This window comes from Xiphophorus couchianus, chromosome 24, assembly GCF_001444195.1.
Source record: "Xiphophorus couchianus chromosome 24, X_couchianus-1.0, whole genome shotgun sequence".
Classification (NCBI taxonomy): Eukaryota; Metazoa; Chordata; class Actinopteri; order Cyprinodontiformes; family Poeciliidae; genus Xiphophorus; species Xiphophorus couchianus.
In genome coordinates this window covers 1278830-1298868 of record NC_040251.1, presented here as the reverse complement: position 1 = coordinate 1298868, position 20039 = coordinate 1278830, and the positions used below count along the sequence as shown (strand labels likewise).

General features: G+C 39.2%; 3 protein-coding genes across 5 annotated transcripts; 1 reads left to right on the top strand and 2 right to left on the bottom strand.

The window, feature by feature from the left end:
* The first annotated feature begins 1994 nt into the window (after positions 1 to 1994).
* Positions 1995 to 8234, top strand: LOC114140717 (uncharacterized). Of its 2 annotated transcripts, none has more exons than XM_028010846.1 (11): positions 1995 to 2281; positions 3671 to 3826; positions 3915 to 4040; positions 4128 to 4292; positions 4421 to 4513; positions 5148 to 5240; positions 5361 to 5381; positions 5553 to 5573; positions 5686 to 5712; positions 5797 to 5859; positions 6167 to 8234. In XM_028010846.1, the coding sequence occupies exons 1-11, from the start codon at positions 2200 to 2202 to the stop codon at positions 6190 to 6192; spliced, it is 873 nt and encodes a 290-aa protein (XP_027866647.1). In that variant the 5' UTR covers positions 1995 to 2199; the 3' UTR covers positions 6193 to 8234. The 2 variants fall into 2 exon arrangements, with proteins under 2 accessions (XP_027866647.1, XP_027866646.1); XM_028010845.1 differs by having other exon boundaries at positions 5145 to 5240.
* slc19a1 (solute carrier family 19 member 1) lies at positions 7708 to 15394 on the bottom strand. The gene is made up of 6 exons (XM_028010844.1): positions 15271 to 15394; positions 13357 to 13926; positions 11896 to 12640; positions 10236 to 10428; positions 9732 to 9873; positions 7708 to 9611 (listed from the first exon to the last, which is right to left on the bottom strand). The coding sequence occupies exons 2-6, from the start codon at positions 13600 to 13602 to the stop codon at positions 9411 to 9413; spliced, it is 1527 nt and encodes a 508-aa protein (XP_027866645.1). The 5' UTR covers positions 13603 to 13926; positions 15271 to 15394; the 3' UTR covers positions 7708 to 9410.
* Positions 15395 to 16254: 860 nt separating this feature from the next.
* On the bottom strand, positions 16255 to 19551 carry LOC114140241 (C-X-C chemokine receptor type 1-like). Of its 2 annotated transcripts, none has more exons than XM_028009992.1 (2): positions 19417 to 19551; positions 16255 to 17895 (listed from the first exon to the last, which is right to left on the bottom strand). In XM_028009992.1, exon 2 carries the CDS (start codon positions 17891 to 17893, stop codon positions 16835 to 16837), a length of 1059 nt encoding a protein of 352 aa, XP_027865793.1. In that variant the 5' UTR covers positions 17894 to 17895; positions 19417 to 19551; the 3' UTR covers positions 16255 to 16834. The 2 variants fall into 2 exon arrangements, with proteins under 2 accessions (XP_027865793.1, XP_027865792.1); XM_028009991.1 differs by lacking the exon at positions 19417 to 19551 and adding an exon at positions 19060 to 19401.
* Positions 19552 to 20039: the final 488 nt, after the last annotated feature.

The following is a 20039-nucleotide window of genomic DNA, read 5'->3' as shown; positions in this document are numbered from 1 at the left end:
ACCTATTAAAGACAAATTGAACAAACACAGAAAAGACAAGAGAGTTAGATTCTTTTTGATCTCGCGAGGAGAACGGACAGAGACGTGTTTCCAGTTACAAATCTCCAACCGCTCTGAAACACATTTGTCCGCTCCTCTCTTTTTATTACTTTCAGAGTCCCTATCACAGAGAACACTGCAACTCTAAGGGGTGGGGACTAAACACTTCATTACGTAGTTGCAGTGCTAATGACAATCACTAACTAAACACATGTTATCTTGCATTAAGACACAGAGTAAAAACAGAACAAGTCGTACATCTTCAAGGCGACGGTTCTACAGCTATCTAATAGTTCAAAGGAAGAAGAAGTTCCTGCTGAGTAATAAACCCTGTGAGCACGGTTGTCACTGCTTCTCTTCAGGGAGGCCCTCTTGTAAAAAGGAAATAAAGTAAATCAAACAATACAGAAACATTCTTTATGCTGAAGGAAAAGAAAACAATAAAGGCATATAAGACGGAACATCATATAAGTAACACTATTGTTATAAATGAAACAACAAATATATGATAATATATATTACATTTATTAATATTGTTACATTTCACCTAACAGTTTCCTTCAGTGTTGTAGTCAAGGTCAATTTCTTCTTATTATTATTAATTTCTATGTGTTTAATCTTATTTATTAATGGAAAATACTAGCCTCCTGTTCAAAACAGTACTAAATAGTACCAACATTTGCAGGCTCTGTTTTCTTAGCCTTACATGTTCAGGGAAACTGTTGATATATGGACAGGAGTATTACATGAACAAGCAATGTTTTAATCATGTTATTAGTAACAGATAACCAATATGGTATTGTTTGCAGTTGGTATTAATTTGATAAGAGTACAAATGTTGTCCTTACTTTTGACATATACATGTTTTTCAGTATTATGGCCAATCAATTTATTTACAGTGCAACAGCAAATCATAAACAGGCTCTAAACTTTATTCAGAATGTATTTATTTTGTATTCTGTCAACAAAGAACAATCCATTACTTTGACATCCCCAAAAATAAATCACAAGTGCTTAAAAAAAACTTGCCTTGGTGTAAAGTGCTTTTAATAAGTTCCATTATACTCCATCACAGCATCAATGAAATAGCCAGCAATAATGTGAGGGTCACTAGTGAAGCTTCTAGCCAGATCATTTTCCTCGAAAAGCCATCTATGCATCCATTAATACATATCCCATAAGGCTTTAATTTGTCATACCCATCGATGTGCCAGACATAGTTTGGTCCCCGACTGACATATAAGCTTCGTCTCAAGCGATTTTGTGCACGCAGGTCAACCCCGTTGGGATCCAATAGGCGCATCAAAAGACGTACTGTTTCCCTGTCTGTGACTATGCCAGCCATCCAACATTTCTGGTGCATCCTCCTGTAGCCGTGCTGTCTCCCAGATCCATTTAGTTGTTGCTCAATAAAAGAGGCCACTTCTGCAACATCTGTCTTATTTTTTCTATGCCAAAGGCGCTTCTTTTGCAGTCTTCTCTCCAGCGTCCGGAGACTTAATTTAACATTATGGGTTTCTTCCAAAACTCGCAAGATTTCAAGATTAGTAAAACCACTTCTGAAGTATTGCTCAATGATATTAGCAATATCCATTTCTTTCTATCAAGTTGAGCATATCTCAAAATATAGGGCCAACTCAAGTTATCTCATTATAATGAGATAGTAACTGAAAATAATGAGATGGTATCTCATTATAATGAGATTTATTTATTTATTTTTTTACAGAGTGTCGGAAACGGGCCTCCATTAGTACCAAACTCTGAACACTAGGGGGCGGAAACTTTCCGCTTCAGACTTTGAATAAACTTTAAATTCAACAAACCTGGCTCAACTTTAGTAAAACGTGCTAGAGGCGATACTACGAACGCCAACTAGCACTATATGAAACAATAAGGGTCAGTTTGACAAATATATATTTAAATATGTCTCGGAGGCGGAGTCTTACAGCCTGAGTCATGTCCCACTTATACTTTCACTTTCCGGATTGCGTTTCGAAACTGCCATTCACATAGCGCCTCTGCCTGAAACCGTGCTTTACGTTGTTTAATTCAGGGTTTTAAAATGCTTTTAATCTTAGTTTAACGTTGCTGGACGTGTTACTTTCGGTCACAGACGGAAGCAACCCATTATCTCGTTCATAACCCACTCAGACCAACGCCATGATCGCTTCGTCTCCAATCAGAACTCTTTCGGGCCTCTGGTGGCTCCTTGTTGTTCTGGCGGCGGCCTCTGTGTCCTCAGGTGAGTCCAGATCCTCCACCCGAATCAGCTGTAACCTAATAAACGTTATTCTGTATCTTTTTAGTGAGTGTGAGAGTAGTTTAAAACTGCGTGGCCCCACCCAGCTATTGCTGCTTGAAGACAAACGCTCGCAGGGTTATCCATGTGTTTTTTTTTCATGATATGAACCAATTGTGTCTGTTTTAAAAGGGAATATTACAGCTAGAGCGCAATAAAAGTCGTAAAACACATGAAGACCATGTAAAAATGTGATGCAGTACAGGACAGGTAATAGAATTTGAGTGGAAAATGGAATTTCTGCGGTGGAAAGGGGCCAGTGTCCTGTAGAAAGGCTTTTAAGGTGATTTCCAAAAGGGGTGTGGCTAATGAAAAGCACCATGCCACATGAGAAATAAGATCAGAAAAGCATGATGCTGAAGATGATACAAAATAAAGTATAATTTCCTCAAATTGAAGGTAGCAGGGGAAACCTTTCACATAATAGAAAGGGACATGAGCCCTGGATTACTAAAACTTCTGGTAGTGAGTTCTGATCCAGTAGGGAGAGTCTGATAAATCTTCATCTTTAGAGAAAACTCACTATCAGGTTTTAAACACAAACAATCCTGACGAGGTGAATACAAGTAGGGGCAGGTAAGGAAAATGTGTTTACACCCCAACGAAGCGTTCCTCTTAATGTAAGTCCTACATATTATGTAAGTAAACAAGAAAATGAATCAGTTGTTTTTAGGGTTAGTGGGTGAGTTAGTGTGAAACCCACTAACCACACTAAAGGACGTGGATGCTTGTTTTATCTAGCTGTGGTGGTGTGAAACAAAGTAACACACCACCCTCCCACACCTGTTGCTCAGTAGGACCAGTTAGATGTCTAAAAGAAGGCAACAGAAATATTTTCTGTGCTTATAAATTAAGACAAATTAAGGTGTTTGGAGTAACACCAAAAGTAATATTTGGTAATAAATCTTATACTGTTAGAAAGCCTATGTTTTTTTGTTTATTGTATTTCAGGTTCAAGCAGCAGAGTAGGGAAAGTAGATGCCTTCTATTCTGAGTCAGCAGCTGTAGATCTTCAAATTTCATTGGTCCTTGAGATTCGCACAACAAACCAGTGTCACCATAGAAGGTGGGAACAATATTCCCAACGCCCAAATAAGCTGAAGGTGGAGAAAACTTGCCTTCACCGCTGTCTGTAAAGCTCAGATAGCTTAAAAAAATCTATCTATGCTAATCCTAGAACATTTTGTAAGTAAAACGCTTCCACATAAATTAAGAGACCATTTTGGGTTAAATTAGTCTGAGGAAGAACTGAATGTTTTTTCTTGCTTTAAGATGAAATTACTGACATAAATTCACACTGCTGCTGCTGTTTTTATTTTTTACCTCCTACAGATGAAACAATCTATGCAAAGGAGGGAGGCGAGGTAACGCTCAAACCAAAACAGGCGTCTGTGACTGATACAACCAAAAGCATCACCTGGAAAGTTGGGGAAGATCTGGTTGTCGATTTGGACTCAGTAGGTACCATATACTATGGTAGATTTCAAGGTAGGTGACTCAGTGGCGTTCTTTTTCTTGCAACTTTTGTTTTATTTGTGAGGTGAAAGATAATATTCTCAACTATTTTTATTTGTAGGTCGGAGCAACTTGAACAACCGGACTGGAGAATTGACTCTCAGAAGCCTGACTTATGATCTCACAGACGTGTACACGATAGAAATAAACGGCATTCCAATTGACCACATTAAACTCATTGTACTTGGTAATCGACCCCCTTTTTTTTACTGTGGACTAGTTTTAGATTGAAAGACACAGAACCTGATTGGATCTCATCTTTATCCAACTCCAGCTGCAGTTCCTGTACCTACCATTGCTCTATCCTACCCTGAAGGTGCACACACATGTACCCTGACCTGTGAGGGAAACACGGCCAGAGCAGAACCAGTAGAATACAGATGGATGACTGACGACACTGAAGTGCCGGGTTCCACAAACAAAACATTCACTGTAAAGGTATTAACTGTCTCATACGTCATATATAGGAGGCTGAAAGATCAGCTAAAATCTTCGGTGAATAATGTTTTTGCAGTTTAACAAATCCTGTTTTTCACACTTTGATGATAACTGTAGCTTTTTTCTTGCAGAACAGTTCAGGTGTCAGAGAGTTCAGCTGTAAAATGAAGAATCCAGTCAGTGAGAACAGAAGCAAACCCTTCGCCAACCCATTCAAGGCTCGTGAGTTGACCCCATAAAGAATTGACCTATGCAGCTCTATTCACTGTTTTCCTATCATTAGTTAATCCATTAAGTGCTATATGTAGTCATTGGTGTGGGAAGACACCAGCCTGTACATCCAATTGTATGTTTTGGCTGAAACACCTTTTGTTCTTGCCAAGCCATTGGATACGGCCTAAATGGGCAGTAGCCCAGGGCAGCATTATAAAGGGGGAAACACGCGGTCCTCTATGTCCCAATTGACAAATTCAAATAAGTTAAATTTTCACAAACTTGGGCCGTTTCTTTGGAAGCAGAAATGTAACTGTTGAAAGCATTAGTGCTGTAGCACAGTCAGCTCCTACAGGAGATCAGAAAAGTTTCACTTTGAAACATTCAGAAACCCTCCCAAAGGAAATAATTTATTTAAATGTGCAAGTGTACACCAGTAAGGCATAACATTATGACCACTAACAGGTGAAGTTAATAAGACCAAGTATCATCGTGGTGACATCTGCTAGAGGGTGTGAACTGATCGGGTCTTTGAGTGAGTTTTACAAGGGACACATGCATGAGAATTGTTTTATTGTACAGCAAATTTAATCTGCTTAATGTCCCTTTTCTATATTTCATATGTGTCGTTTTAACTCAGCAGAAAGCGGTCCAAGGATTTCCACAGGATTCACAGTGTTGGCCATATTGCTGTTTCTTGTGATACTGGTGGCCATTGGCCACAGAATGAAAACAGGTAATGAGAGTTCATTTATTTATATATTTATGTACTGTAAATACGTACAATTTCATTGTATGCCTGGTTTTTGTTTCAAAGTGTAAAATTATATCTTTCTGTTGATTTTCTTCTTTTCAGGAGAATGGTTCTTCAATAAATGTAAGATTCCTTTAAAACAATTTTAATTACAAATTTTATTTGCTAGTTTTTACAAACGAATTTTGACCTAAATGCAATTATATATCTGTTTGCACTCCATACAAATTAAGATGCATAGTTGATGTACCATAAATATCTAAAGATGAACTTGTTTTTGATTTCTCTCTGCAGCCCCCAATCCTTGGGAAGGAGGTAAATAGACAAAAGCAAATTTGAACCTTTTTTAGATTCAAAATCTCTGTTAACTTAAGAAATACGTTTATGTTCAAACATACAATTTTTTTTTCTTTAATCTGTTTTTCAGATTTCTGGAGGAATACCAGGGCGCAGCGTAAGTCGAAACCTGAACTTCCTTTTGTTTTCCCAGTCTATGAAATGTCAAACGTTTCATTTAAATCGTTTGTTTTTGTTGTAGAACCTCAAGCAGCTGCTTCAGAATCCAATGGCAACACAACTCCACTAAAGGGCAAATTAGATGGTAAGATAGTTTTTAAAAAGTTGATGTTTTTGTCAGTCAGCTCAAAAGTTAAATAATTTTTTATTGGTTCATTCATTTACAATTGAAATTGAAGGAAAAAAATCTTATATAGTCTAGCCCTTCTCTCAATTCAGTTCAGTTTCACAGTAAGTTTGCTCTGCCAGTTTCTGTCTACATTTCTACAAAAATGTCATACGAGCTTCTTTTTCTGAGTTGACTTATTGAAATGAACACGTATCCAACAAGTAGCATCTATTTATCTTTTAAAGCACATGACCACTCAACGGTTCGTTTCCTCTTGTTGCAGAGGAAACTGCACTGACGGAAAAGTAAAACGTCTTGAGACTTTCACCATCGGCAAAATCTTCTCGGAAACGAACATTTTGAAGGATGGATTTTTCTAGAAGTGTTTTTTTTTTCCTCCTCAGAATGTTTTTGACATTTTCCCCTGGCATTGAAAGCAACAACTGACTGGAGAGTACACACCAAGTTATTCTGCTCCGCTGTTACACTGGATGATTTTTAATAGGAAACTTTTTTTTTCTGTTATTGTTATTGCAGCATCTGAAACATGAACTTCAGTGATATTTTCAAGGAAAAGTAATCTGACTAGAGTGAGTTTAGATAAGACAAAAGGAAAAGAGGTGGGCTGCTGACCCTTTGGAGGTTTGGTTCAGGAGTTTCCAAAGTGTCAAATAACTCCTAAGACAATTCCTGGAAAACAGGTACAGTGAGCTTTCCTGTCAAAGAAAGCTCACTATATATAAAGTCATTAATTTAAAAGACTTTATATAAACAACATCCACTGGTACTTTGACCTAATCAGACCTGCGTGTGCTCCTGGTTTGATGCGAGACGGGATTCGTGCACTTTTATCTGTGTCAGAGCAACCGAGCCAAGAGAAGAGAAACAAAGGAAGGGCATTGTGTGAGCTGAGCCGCCTGTTCAACCTACAGTCAAAGCTTTGTGCAGAACTGCTGACGGTTCGGCATCAACCAACATGTTTGGTTTGGGACTTAGCTTTTGATGATGAAATTTGCTCCTCCTTAGAGATTTATGATTTTATTTAATAAGAAAAAAAGCAATCAAAGCCAACCTGGCTTTATGTGATGAGAGCAATCCAAGCATCAACATCCTATTTTTTTAAGGTCAAGTCAAAGTATTGTGTTCCGTAATCTTTGTGTGTTTTCCTAAAAGTCTAAGGAATGATTAGGATGTTTTTGCCAAATGTGAAACAGGCCTCTAGAGTATTTTTAACGAATCGTGAACTCTGACGTAGAGTTTCAAATATTTGCGGACCAAAAGACGTCTGAAGCTGCGTCTCCATTACAAATGTTCGCAAAACTTTGTTGATATTCCACTAAGGTGGTGTTTCCTTTACATAAGAAACCCAATTAAAATCACACGTGAATACGTTTGTTCACATGATAAGTCATTACATTAAAAAACTTTTTTCCCCAAGTCGTTAAAAAAAACCCACATCATCCTCAAACTACTTCCTGTCTTCTTTGTGGTTCCAGGCAGTGGTAACATCTGGTTGTTGATCATGTGACTTGTGCAATGCCCAAAAAGTGTTTCCATTGCAGTTTTGCAAAATAAACCAATTTCAATATGGCCAAAAAACTACTTTATCCTAGCGCCAAAACCTTTGATCCAAAAATGAGGTTTTCTTTTTCGAAATTGGTGTGCTGCCATTAAGCAAATTGATTTTCAAAATGTCAAATTGCGCAGTTACATAGTCAACAGAAACCCAGCTAATGACTTGGATTACCTTTGAACACGATGTGTTGCTTCATGTTGTCAAGCAGGTTCTTCTTCGGTGCATTAAGGTTCCATATTCACGCAGGGTCAGGTTGGCTTGGTGAACTTTTAATCGTAAAAAATGAAATCATTATGAAACACTACAATAACAACAGAACTGCATCGTGGGATACGTGTTTCTGTTACTTTTAACCTTTTGAAATTTAAAAAACAACAACAACTAAATGTGTTTGAATACTTGTCGTTACAGTGTTTGTGTAAATGTGTAGATTATGCATGTTTTTCTTCGACTTATTTTTTTTTCCAGTATAGCCTTTTTTAACTGACATTCGTCTACTTGAAGAGGAAGTTGTGGTATTTCAGAGACTTGTACTGAGATCAAACCCAATGCTGGCAGTTCTCCATTTTTTAAACATCTTAAGCATGTAGAGATTAGCTTATTTATTACAAAGAAAACACATGCAGTCACTGTTCTACATGAGCTAAATTACATTAAATAAATGCAACAACAACACAGTTTTTATTTTGTTTTGCATTATTTTTCATTGTTTAACCGCTAGAGGGCAGCAAATGTTCTATTTTATGCAGTAAACAAAATAAAATGTATTAAAATATCTGTGACTTCATGCTCTACTTTTTTATTTAAGCCAATTATGCTTGGAAGTGACTTTTTTTGTCTCGTTTTCATCTGAAATTATATTTTGATCAAAAGGTAGATTTTCAGAACTTTGTGATTCAGCTGTACAAACAGTTCGGTTAAAGGAAGAACCACCAGCTGAGAAATCAGGAACAAAAAAAAAAGAAACAATAATCAGAGTTGTGAGCGACTACAGCTGAGAAAACAAGAATCATAACTTGGAAAGCGTGCTTTGAAAATCTTTTCATATGTCCTGACTGTCTTCATGTTACAACAAACAATGTATTTTAATTGATTTTATGATAGACCAGTGCAATTCAGTACTTGTACTCCATTTCATCAAAGTCTTTAAAAAAAAGGCAAAATACAATGTAGCAACTACTACTATTTTATTTATGAATAAAAAATAAAAACTTTCAATTTCCTATCATACCGCATTTCTCAAATTATTTTAATCAAAGTAAAAAATGCACACTGAGCACATTCTGAACAAAAGTAGAATCCTACTAAAGAAAAATGAATATGACAGAGTGAAACTTCTGCTGTGTGGGAATTAGAAGTTCACTCTGAGCTTTAACCTGGTTTTAACCTGCAGCAGGATTAGGTAACACTGCATTCCTATGAATTTCAAAGTAAAAGCAGCAGTTTTTCTTTCTGGCTCCTTAAACTGTGGCACTAAATCTTAAAAAAATCTAAGAGTAAAAACTGAGTTGTCCTACAAAGAAAAAAAGAAAACAACAATTTGTATCACACACAAATTAATACTAGATTATTACAAATAAAATTAAACACTGCAGAAAATCCAGCAGTTTGTGGTCATGTTTCTTTTAGCTTTCAGCATGTGCTTGTATCACAAAATATGATTGTCTTTGTTAATGAAAAAAACCCAGCAAAATCAATACAATCAGATTTTGTCTACAGATATTTGTAACAAGTACAATCGGAGTGCTGTGTTAGGAAAAAAGTGTAATATGTTTCAAACCTGATGTGCTCTGTGATTGTTTCATGGTGCGAAACATAAATGTAGTGCAAGAGGCTTCAGGTAGCAGAAGACAAGGCAGTTGCATGATTAAGGCTCAGAAAAAACGTCAGCCATCTTTACCAGATTAATATGACCGGTACCTCAGCAGCTTCTCCAAAGTGTTTGTTGCCTTTAGGCTTTGACACTTTGGCTGTTAGACAGCGGCTCTTCTTCGGAGGTCATTGAAACAGGCGTGAGCTCTGTGTGCAGCCCGTCGGGTGACGCCTCCTCCTCCCCCCGGTTCTGGGTCCGGAAGTGACGCACCAGGACGACGGCGGCGCTGATTAAGTACACCACGGTCAGCAGGATGAAGTAGATGAAGTAGATGCGGAACTGCAACAGAAAGTCGAAAGCTGAAGGAGCTGAGGTGGTGGACAGCAAGACGAGAGCCTGGGAAAAGTTTCGTTTGGCACATTGTTAATGTTTTCTGTCTCCTACAGTGAGTGACCTCACCTGAGACGTCACGTCTAATCCCAGGCCTCTCTTGTCTGAAAATATCAGGTTGATGATGCTCTTCAGTACTGTCCCCAAGAAAGTGTTGATGCCGAACACCAGAGCGCAGAGCTCCCTGGTGAGCGACGAGGCGATCTGGAACCTGGGGGGTGAGAAGACGGCAACACCCAACTGAGCAGTTTGAACACTAGAGGGCGCTACCAGCAGGAATAACTCTTTATAATCGATGCAAAACTTGCTGTTGGACAACAGGAAACTTTTTACTCCAGATGCAACTTTCTCAATCTCCAAAGATTAAATCATAAACTGGATTGCCATATCAACGCCACTTCAGGGGGTGGTATTTTTTTTTTTTTAAATGAAATTGACAAACGGCAAATTACAGCACAATTTGAGCCATTATTGGTTTATAAAAACAATAAATAAAGCCGTGCCTCAGTAACAACGTCTTAGTGTATACCATGTTTTCTCTCTTTTTTTTTTTTTTTTTTTTTTGTTACTCACGTGGCGATAGGAACCAGGAACTGGTAGAATCCTCTGAAGAGGATGTAGCAAGAATAACAGACCCAGATGTTTCCAGTGGTGCCCATGACCAGCAGCATGCCCGCCTGCAGCGCCGTGATGCCGCCGATGACCAGCTCCGACCAGATGTTCCAACGGATTTTAGCGAAGCCCGCCATGAAGGAGGTGATCGCACCTGCAGGGAGAGAGCAAAACAAAAAAGAAAAGAAATAATTTAGAATTAATCACGTTGTTTTCCAATAATTTTAGAACGGTACGCAGAAATCAATCAGGGCAGGTCAAACAAACACAGACATGTGGTTGTTGGTTACCCAACATCACGTTTTGGTTTATGACACTGTGGTGTTTCCATGTGATCTCCAGGTTACTTAATCGGATTAAAGTGCAGAAAGAAGTAAAAACAGAAAGTAAAGCAGTTGGTTTTATTCAGAGCTCTAGGGGAATGAGAACAATCGGTTATCCAGCCAGTAATGATGGTGCATCTGACTATAAGTATGACTATAATTGTCTGGTAGAAGAATCGACCGAAACCTGATCTTTTCCTGTTGGAAAAATCCAATGATAAGTAATTTATTATCATCTGTTAATCAGACTCTACGTGCTTTATTCTGGGTTTTCTTGACTTTTTCATAAGGATTACAAAACTCCAAATCCTCCCAGTCTTGTAAGACAGAAGCTTTAACTTAAATGAAAACGCCCCCGCCAAGCTACACTTGCTCTTCTCTCGCTTTCTTTTCTCAAACAGAAATGGCAAATGACTTTGAAAATATTTTCAAAGTCTGGCTGTTTTTTCTATCACTTGGTCTGGATTTGACCTGAATTCAAAGTCCAAATAAACACATGCTGTAAATAAAGCACGCCTGTCAAACAATATGGCCACCCTGGGCACGCTGACATCACTAAGTTATGGAAACCCAAGGAGTGCATTTGTGAAAAATGAAGATTTCCCTCAATTTAAATCTTCAAACACAAAAAAAAAAAAAACAGATTATTTGATTTACTGCCCCGCCCTACATTTTATCTGTGCAACAATAAATTGTGATGAATCTGTTATTGAAATAATCTGCAATTTATTTAGCAATCAATTAATCATTAACTGGAGTATGCAGACTCAAAGATGGCTGTTTCCTGAAAGAAAAAACACCCAAAGAGCCATAATTGCACATTTTGCACTTCATATAAAAACAACTTTTGTCTGTAGATCTATTCTACCCAGAACTCCTCAAGTATTAACTTGACCTGGTTCAGATTCTATATACCAAATCTCCTATTAAGGGCAGCAGATCAGCCCTACACAGTGCTGACGTTAAGTCAAGCAGAAAGGTCTGAGTTTCCACATGTTGGCATTAGAAGTATTATTTAGCAGCAGATGCTACAAATGATCAAGCCTTCACTAAAGGAATGCTGTGTTACCGAATTCTAAAAAGGAATTGAATTGTTTGCTATTTACATCTTTTAACGGACTTTTAATATTGCATGTTAAGGACTTGTATGAAAATTGTCAGAAAGTGTCAGGATATGCTAATCTCAAAGGACCTACATATCAGGTAAAATGACCTACACCTGTGCTGGACAAAGTCCAGCGTACATCAGATATATTCCCGTTAACAGCAGGTGGGATAATTCCAGGTAAAGCGCTCACTCAGTAAGGTCGCAGCTGCCTCCACCGCGCCGTTGTAGTTGGCGGTGGAATGCACTTTGTTCCACAGGATGTGGACGTAGAACAGCACCAGGTAATACCCCGTGGAGTTGAAGATCCACCACAGGGACCAGAGCCTCAGGTTGGGCCTCTTCACCATGTTCCCGACCTCCAGCAGCATCTGCACAAAGATGGATTCCTTCCAGCGCGCTGCTGAGGACAAACCCGCCCTCCTGGGGTTCATCTCGTCCGTTTCAGAAGGGGCGGCTTTCTCCGCCGGCTCCTGTCTCTTCGTCCGGTTGAAAAACAGCGAGCGCTTCGGCCAGGGCAGGCAGCACGCCAGCGCCAGCCCGAAGCTCACGAAGCCCAGGGAGATGGCGTCCAGCGTGTAGTAGCTGATGTCACCCAGCGACAGGCACAGCTGGCCCAGCACGGAGCTGACAAAGACGCCCAGCAGGACGGAGGAGCGGGAGTAGCCGGCCACGCGCTGGTAGAGCACCGGGCTGACCAGGGAGAAGATGTAGGAGGAGTACGCCACGCGGCATGCCATAGTGATGCCGTAGAAGAACTCCATCAGCTGCATGTGGAGCAGCGTGGCGCCCAGCAGCATCAGCACCCAGATCACCACGTGGCTCACGCCCTGGATGATCAGCACCGGCTTGTAGCGCAGCAGGTCGGTCAGCAGGAAGGCCGGCACCAGCACCGCCATGTAGGAGTACGTCAGCACCGGAGTGATCTCATTGGTCACCTGGGGACAGCAGCGGCACCGGGTTAAAACTTTTCCCCTTATATAGTGTCCAAGCTGTTCACAACAAATGTTCCTACGGTCTTACAGTTGACTGTACCTGACACAGAAGACAAGGAAATAACCAAGGACAAATCCTGGTTCCTTAAACACTTCTGTTAAAACTCTTATTTCAAGAGCTCAGTTCCTATAAAACTATAAACCTTCATAGTTTTCATTGTTATATAATTTTACATCATCTAAAACTATAAATGGATGGATTTATAGAAGGCTGGATTGTGTAGAAACATTTGATGTTTCAGCAAAAGTGGGAGAAGGTTGAAAATAAAAACTAAAAACAACTGTCCTTATTTTTAACAAGCTTGTGTAAAATAGTAAATTAAAAACATGCTTCTGATTATTAGCATGAGTCGTCTGTCCACTTCAACCGTTTTAGTGACCTTCCTGAACTCTAAGCTCATTTTGGTCCTTCGAAGTCATTAAACAAAATCACATCTGTACAAGTCACTCATCAGCCTCCGATGACGCAGTTAGGAAGAATGTGAACTATGACCTCGAGTGAGACGGATCAGTTCCCCTGCGGGGAACACTTGAATTCATCCGAGGAGAAAAACCCGATAAACAGTTGCAAAGGTGAAATGCGACAGTAACAAGACCAGTTGGAAAGCCTTTGTTGTTGTTTCCTCTGAGTTAATTATCAATGTTTGGACCCCACTGACCTGCTCTCTGGTGAAGTTCTTCTCTGAGCTCAGCAGATTGGGTGTGATGAACGACTCCCCGGGCCTTATGGAAGCCATGAACCCGTAGAAACACAGAAACATCACGGAGTATGTCAGCTTCCCGACGTCCTCGGAGGGACACGGCACCGCGGCCGCCTCCGGGTCCCCGCGTCCCTCGCCATCTTCCAGCGGCGGCGCCGTCTTCAGATCCACATCTTTCCCCGCCGCCGCTCCGTCCGCTCCCATCGTGGCTGCTGGATGTCGGTCGCCCCTGGATACGGAGCGCTGCCGTTCTGCTGCTCTATCAGATCAGCATGTGAAGCAAAACTGATCCGGCTGGAATGAAAGAGGAAACCCTGCGGCGCTGTCCTACACCGTTTGGTCCTCTGTGAGTGAAGACAGGCTGAGCTACCTGGAATGAACCATTTTACAGGATGATGAAATAGTAGGTACACAGCTAGCATGCCGTCGTCCGCATGAAAGGGAAGCTGTTGACCTTTGCCCCTTTCGACCGTGCAATATTGTTCGACAGAAAGTTATCCAGCAGCTGAGGCTCGGCGCTTTGTTGACCTGAAACGATAACAGTGCATTCTGTTAGTCAAGCCGATCTGACTTTGTCTTGCATAACGGAAAGTAAAAAGGAAAACCCTCACATTTTTATCCTTTTTGTGATTTTCCTAAACAAAATCTCTAAACATTTGGTCTAAAAATGGCTCAAATCGGACGCAAAGATTATGAAAAGATGGCCAATGAGAAAATGTTGTGATGTCTCCACCTCAGAGACCGACATGGTAACGCACCATATTCTACACATGGAAACCAGGAAGCTTAGTTAAACAAATCCATCTAAACCACATGCAAAATAACCAGAGACAACAAATCACTGCAGTCAACAAATCACTGCCCTCTGAGGAAACAGATCCGTTTAAACCACAAATGTGTTGTTGATGCAAAAAAAAAAAAAAAAAAGACAATCAGGAAAATAAACTACATTACACAGATTATAAATGAAACATGGTGGTGGCAGCATCATGCTTGCAGATGGTTTCTTGCTTAAAGTTGTAATAAGATACATCATAAATAAGTGATCAAATGTTGGTTTTTTGTAAATTATGCAGAATTGGGTAGTAATTAGTTATATTATTTACTTAAGCTTTTTTTTTGCCAAAAAAGTAGTTTTAAGGCACCATACTTTTAACCTTTGCTTGAGTGATATTATTATGAAATACTGTTTAAGAGTAACATAAACGCACTACCCTAAATTTGCTATACAATAAGGTTATTTACGTTTAATAACGGCTTTATTTTAGTCTTTAAAGCATCAAAATGAAATGTGTTCCTGTCATTTTACCATTTAACTCTTAGTTGAGTAATTTCCTGGAAAGCTTTTTACATTAGTAAACAGCAGCGCTGCTCTTACTGTACCACCACATGTCGGGGGTATGAATACTTTTGCGAGGCCCAGAATGTTCTAAAGCCACTTCGGTTCTGAGGCAGTAAAACAGGTGCTATAAAACCATTTTAATGTGTTTACCACGAGGACTTTACTTATTCTGCATTATTTCCAGGTGTCATTATAATGAAGACAACACAGTGCAACAGAAGACTGAACGTGTCTGACTGGACGTGTTTTTACAACAAACATGTAACACGCGGCACTAGCGGGCTGCTAATGTGTCTAGCAATGATATTAAAAAGAGACGTAAGCTGTTCAGTCATAGAAAGCTGCAGCTAACAAGTTAGCATTACTGTCCAAAAGGCGGAGCAGGAATCTGGACTCCGTCAGCACAAATTATTAAAATGGCGTTTAAGGCTAATTAACCTCAGCAAGCCAGAAAATGGTTAGCTACCTGTTAAAAACCTGCATTTCAGTGACATAAAATTAAAAAATGTAACAAATAAATGTAATGTTACCTCGTATGGATCACTTGCAAAGCTTCAAAACCGCTAGGGTTTCTGGGAACTGCAGTTCTCCCCCACAACCAAGATGATTAACGGTCTCATATGTTGTAACATGTTTATTTGGGGGATTGTTTCTTGTGCAGCTGACACAAAAATGATTTTAACTGGCTAATGTTTTTGTTATATGTCTTAAGCAATATGCTTAAAATGTACAATAATAAGAACATCTTTGCTATAATTTTCTTGATTTTATTTTTAAACTTACCTTTCGCCTTAAAAAGAAGGTAATGTATGACCTCTTCTGGTAGGGCACTGCTATTGCAACAACTACTACTACTACTACTACTACTACTACTACTACTAATAATAATAATAATAATAATAATAATAATTAATAATAATAATTAATAATAATAATGCAGCTGTATGACACACACTAATACATTTCAGCATGTCATTTTATTTTCCCTTTTTATACCAATATAAAAATATAATTTGAACGTATATTACATACATAAAAGTAGATATATTAATAATGTTTTGAATGCCAAAATCCTTAGTTTGTTCACAAACTTCACATTCATTTATTTCTGTTTTCTTTAATAACTATGACTTCTTGCTTCACTGAAAAATTTACATTAGAGCAATAAAAGTATTCTTATTACACAAATGCTATGCAATTAAAAAAGACCGACATGGTTAACATATTCTGTTTCCATGTGCGGTTCATCGCCACAAGAGGGAGATAAACCACACAATATTTTTGCTATTAGTGGGAAGTTGAGAGGAAGGGAAAAAGTGCATAGGCAGCAGAAATAGATCTAATTTATAAATGAATGTCCCAGGCTCTAGAGGATGAACAGACATTCAGTTTATTTAGCTTGAGGTTCAATGGGAAATTTCTGTGGTCAACGATGATTTTAGGACTCTTGTCATCTGCTTTACAACTTTATTGTAAAGATGCAAATGTGTAAAATGAAATTAATTTCAGCGTGGAAAAGTTAAAACAAATTCATTTAACGAGTTGTAAATAGATTTATTGGTTACAATCAAACCAAACAAGTTTGGATAGAAAATATATATATATTTCATGTATTTGCATATGAAAGCACACATTCAGCATCGTCTTTATTCACAAAGAAGAAAGATAAAAGTTGAAACTTTACACTGTACAATTGTAAATACGGTAAAATTATACTTTTAAGGGATTTAACAGTACTTTATTTTCTTAAATATATCGTAAAATGCGCTACTATTGTGTCAATGAAATAACAGGTGTAACATGACAGCAGCAATGTGTCATAATATCTAAGAGGAGTACAAGAAGTCCAACCATTGAAAATAATTGAAATATCTACTGTCTTTTATTTCCAAAAAAACAAAAAACAAAAAGTATGATACGTCCTAAAGTGGATCTAATTTATTTTATCTTATTTTTGTGACAGATTTGGACACTGCTGCCAGTTTTCATCATCTCAAATCAGATACAAAGAGAATGTTAAACCACGTCTCCATGTTTGTTGATTCCTCTCACTATACAAGCAATACAAATCTAAGTTTAAGACCTCAAACGCATTCAGAGAATTGTTCCAGTTCCCTCCGAGGTCTGAGAGGTTGACCGGCTGGCCTTTGACCCTGACATCCTCTCCTGTCTGAATCTCTTCTGCATGAGGTACATCATTTTCTTCCTGAACTTCTCTCCCACAAAGGCGTACAGGAACGGGTTTATGGAGCTGTGCAGAAGAGCCAGGGTGTTGGTTATATCCAGGGCTAAGGTCACCGACCTCCTGAAGCTGCAGTCGAACGGGATCAGGTTGGTTCTGACCAGCGTGTCGATCATCATGGTTATATGGTACGGCGCCCAGCACAGCAGGAACGCGATCACCACGGCTATGATCACCCTCATGGCCCTGTGCTTCTGGAAACCGCGAGTGTTCAACAGCCTAGCGACAGTCACGCCGTAGCAGGCCACCATGACAGCCAGCGGGATCAGAAAGCCAAAAATGTGGCGAAACCCACGAGTGGCGATCCTCCAACTGGTGATGCTGCCAATGTTGAATCGTTCTGTGCAAATGAGCCTCTCGGAGTTCTCGTCAAGCTTGAAGGCGTCGTTGAAAAGGGCAGGCAAAGCGAGGCCCCAACCGAGGGCCCAGACCGCCGCACACAGGATCCTGCTGCACTTCCTCTGTTTAGTCCCGTGGGTCTCATTGGCATGCACAATCACAAGGTACCGATCAACACTGATGCAAGCCAGGAAGATTATGCTGGTGTAGAAGTTTGCTTCTATGACCAGGTTGAGGAACTTGCACATGAAGTCGCCAAAGAGCCATCCCCAAACCAGCGCTACTGCGAAAAATGGGAGCGTCAGGGCCATGAGTCCGTCTGCTACTGTCAGGTGGAACAAGTAGACGTCTGATGAAGTCAAAACCTGTCTGCTGGAGCTGATCACCCATCCTACCAGCAAGTTACCCAGGATCGCCAGTAAAAAGTTGGCCACAAGGATCAGAGACGAGATCGCCCCTGCCATAGGATCCAGAGGTTTTGGATTACATGATATTGTGTTTAGGTTCACGTCGAACGGTTCAGTTTCATTTTGGTCAAAGTAGTCGTCAGGGATGACGTAGGTGAGGGACATGGCTATGGGAAAGAAACAGAGTAAAATCTTTCATTTAAACTGAAGAAAACAGTTTGGGGAAGTTCTTCAATTTGGTTTCAGAGCGTCAACATTTTAAAGGAAATGTTAAAAGGACGGCATGGGATTTAAAAATAAGGTTCTTTAAATTTATTAGAACTACATAATATCCTCTTGGTGGAAATAATAATTTCCTCCGAATCAAATGCAGTGGATCCCCGGTGTTTGTGGGGATCTACAGCCACCCATGCATTGCTAGAATTGACAAATACTTGAGACCCCCTCTAAAACCATTATAACCACCCATTTTAATAATTCAAATGTACCTTAATATACACTAATACACAAAGCTTAGTCTTTGCACTGCAGTAGAAGTTAACATCTACTCGTCCTTCTCTACTTTCTTGGGGGTTAAACCAATCAGCAACAAGGAAAATGTATGACACACCGGGATTGGCTGTTTTGCAAACACCAGTCAATAGTGTATTCGTTAGAATTGTGTCTTTATATTTCAGTTTCCCAAACTGGATCTTCTTTCTTATATATCTTAGTCGTGGTGTTTGAAAGAATCTGTGAATATGCAATTTTTTGTAAGTAATTTCTAGTTATGTTCAACTGAAAAATCGTCAAATACTGAACCATAAACATACAGTATATGCAAGAATTTAGACAGAACAAGGAGGTTGGAGGCTTGGATGCATCACCAATGATGCTCCTGCTTGAAACACGCACGCAAATAAAATATTCCTATAGCAACTGTGCGATATAAAAGTAACCAAAATATCATTGAAGTTTAAGTGGATGTCATTTTATTGATGTTTACACTTATTTCTAGTTGTAATTCTGCCAGAAAATAAATTCCATCTTCAATTCTCATGGATGTTTCAGACAGGAAGATCTTTGGAGTTGCACTGCCTCCAACCTGCATTTAATGTGAAAATAACAATCAGCTTCTTTGTTGGTAAGACAAATGCAAAGGCAAATACTGAACAAAGTACAGTATTTAAAACATTAAACTCATCAAGTGAAACTACTTAATTTCAGCTTTCTCCCTAAACCTTTTTTTTTATTATTCCTATGACAATTGTTTGATTTCAAACTATATCAAATGTCACTAATTTAGCCAGATCTGTTAACTTTTTAGAAGATTTACTGTATCAGGGACTCACCTCTGTCTTGATAGGAAACCTCAGCATCCAAATGACTCTGCACCAGTGTGGTAATATCTCTAATGACACATTATGTCCTGCTTGTTTTTTCCACTGCGGTTTGACCTAATGTCCTGTTTCCCTTTTTTACGTGTGTTCCTGAACACGACTGCATCAACACTTTTTCACTACTACGACATGTTCCTCTGAAATAATCTGTTTAAAGTTAAGAATAAATAAGTATTTTTAATCAGGTCCACATCATTAACCTCCCGCCACTATGTTTCTCGATGTTTTGGAATTTGGATCCATCGAACCATAAAATTGTAGAATATGTCACATTTTCTAAAAAATACAACAACAAAAAAAAAAACCAACCCGTACTTTGTAGAAATGAAAAGCCTCCCTGAGCCCGTCTCCACTTTCTGATGATTCACCGGATGCAAAATCAGGATACACTTATTGATAGTTGACCATTTATTTGGTCGGAGATTCATGTTTCTTACTGCACACAAGAGGAGGGTGTGTGTTGCAGGATTTCGTTGGGTAACCAGCTTCGTGTTGTAAGGTGTTTCACAAAATCCACTTTCCACTTTTTGGAAATCAGTTTGTAAAATGTTCTCCTCCTTGATTGAGTAAAGGACTGGTTTTAAGCAACAATCTGCCAACTCCTGTATTTTTCTGAAGCAGACAGGTTTGGGTGGGCAGCTTCATGTTGAGACAAACATCACAAAGCATGAAGAGAAGCTTGTAAAATAGTCAGTAATGACAGGTGGCAGACTGTCTCGCTGACAGAACCCTTCCTTCCCTGCCTTCTACCACTACATTGTTCTTCTAAAGAATCAAAACACATACATTAAATTTTTACTCCATCTTTGACTCATCTTTCTTGAGCCCTGCTTAACAACAACATGCAGGCTTTTACAATTGTAAATGCCCTCAAGCACGACGGTTCCCCAACGAGAAATGCCAGTTTTTAGTTTACTCTTTTTTTAAGTCAG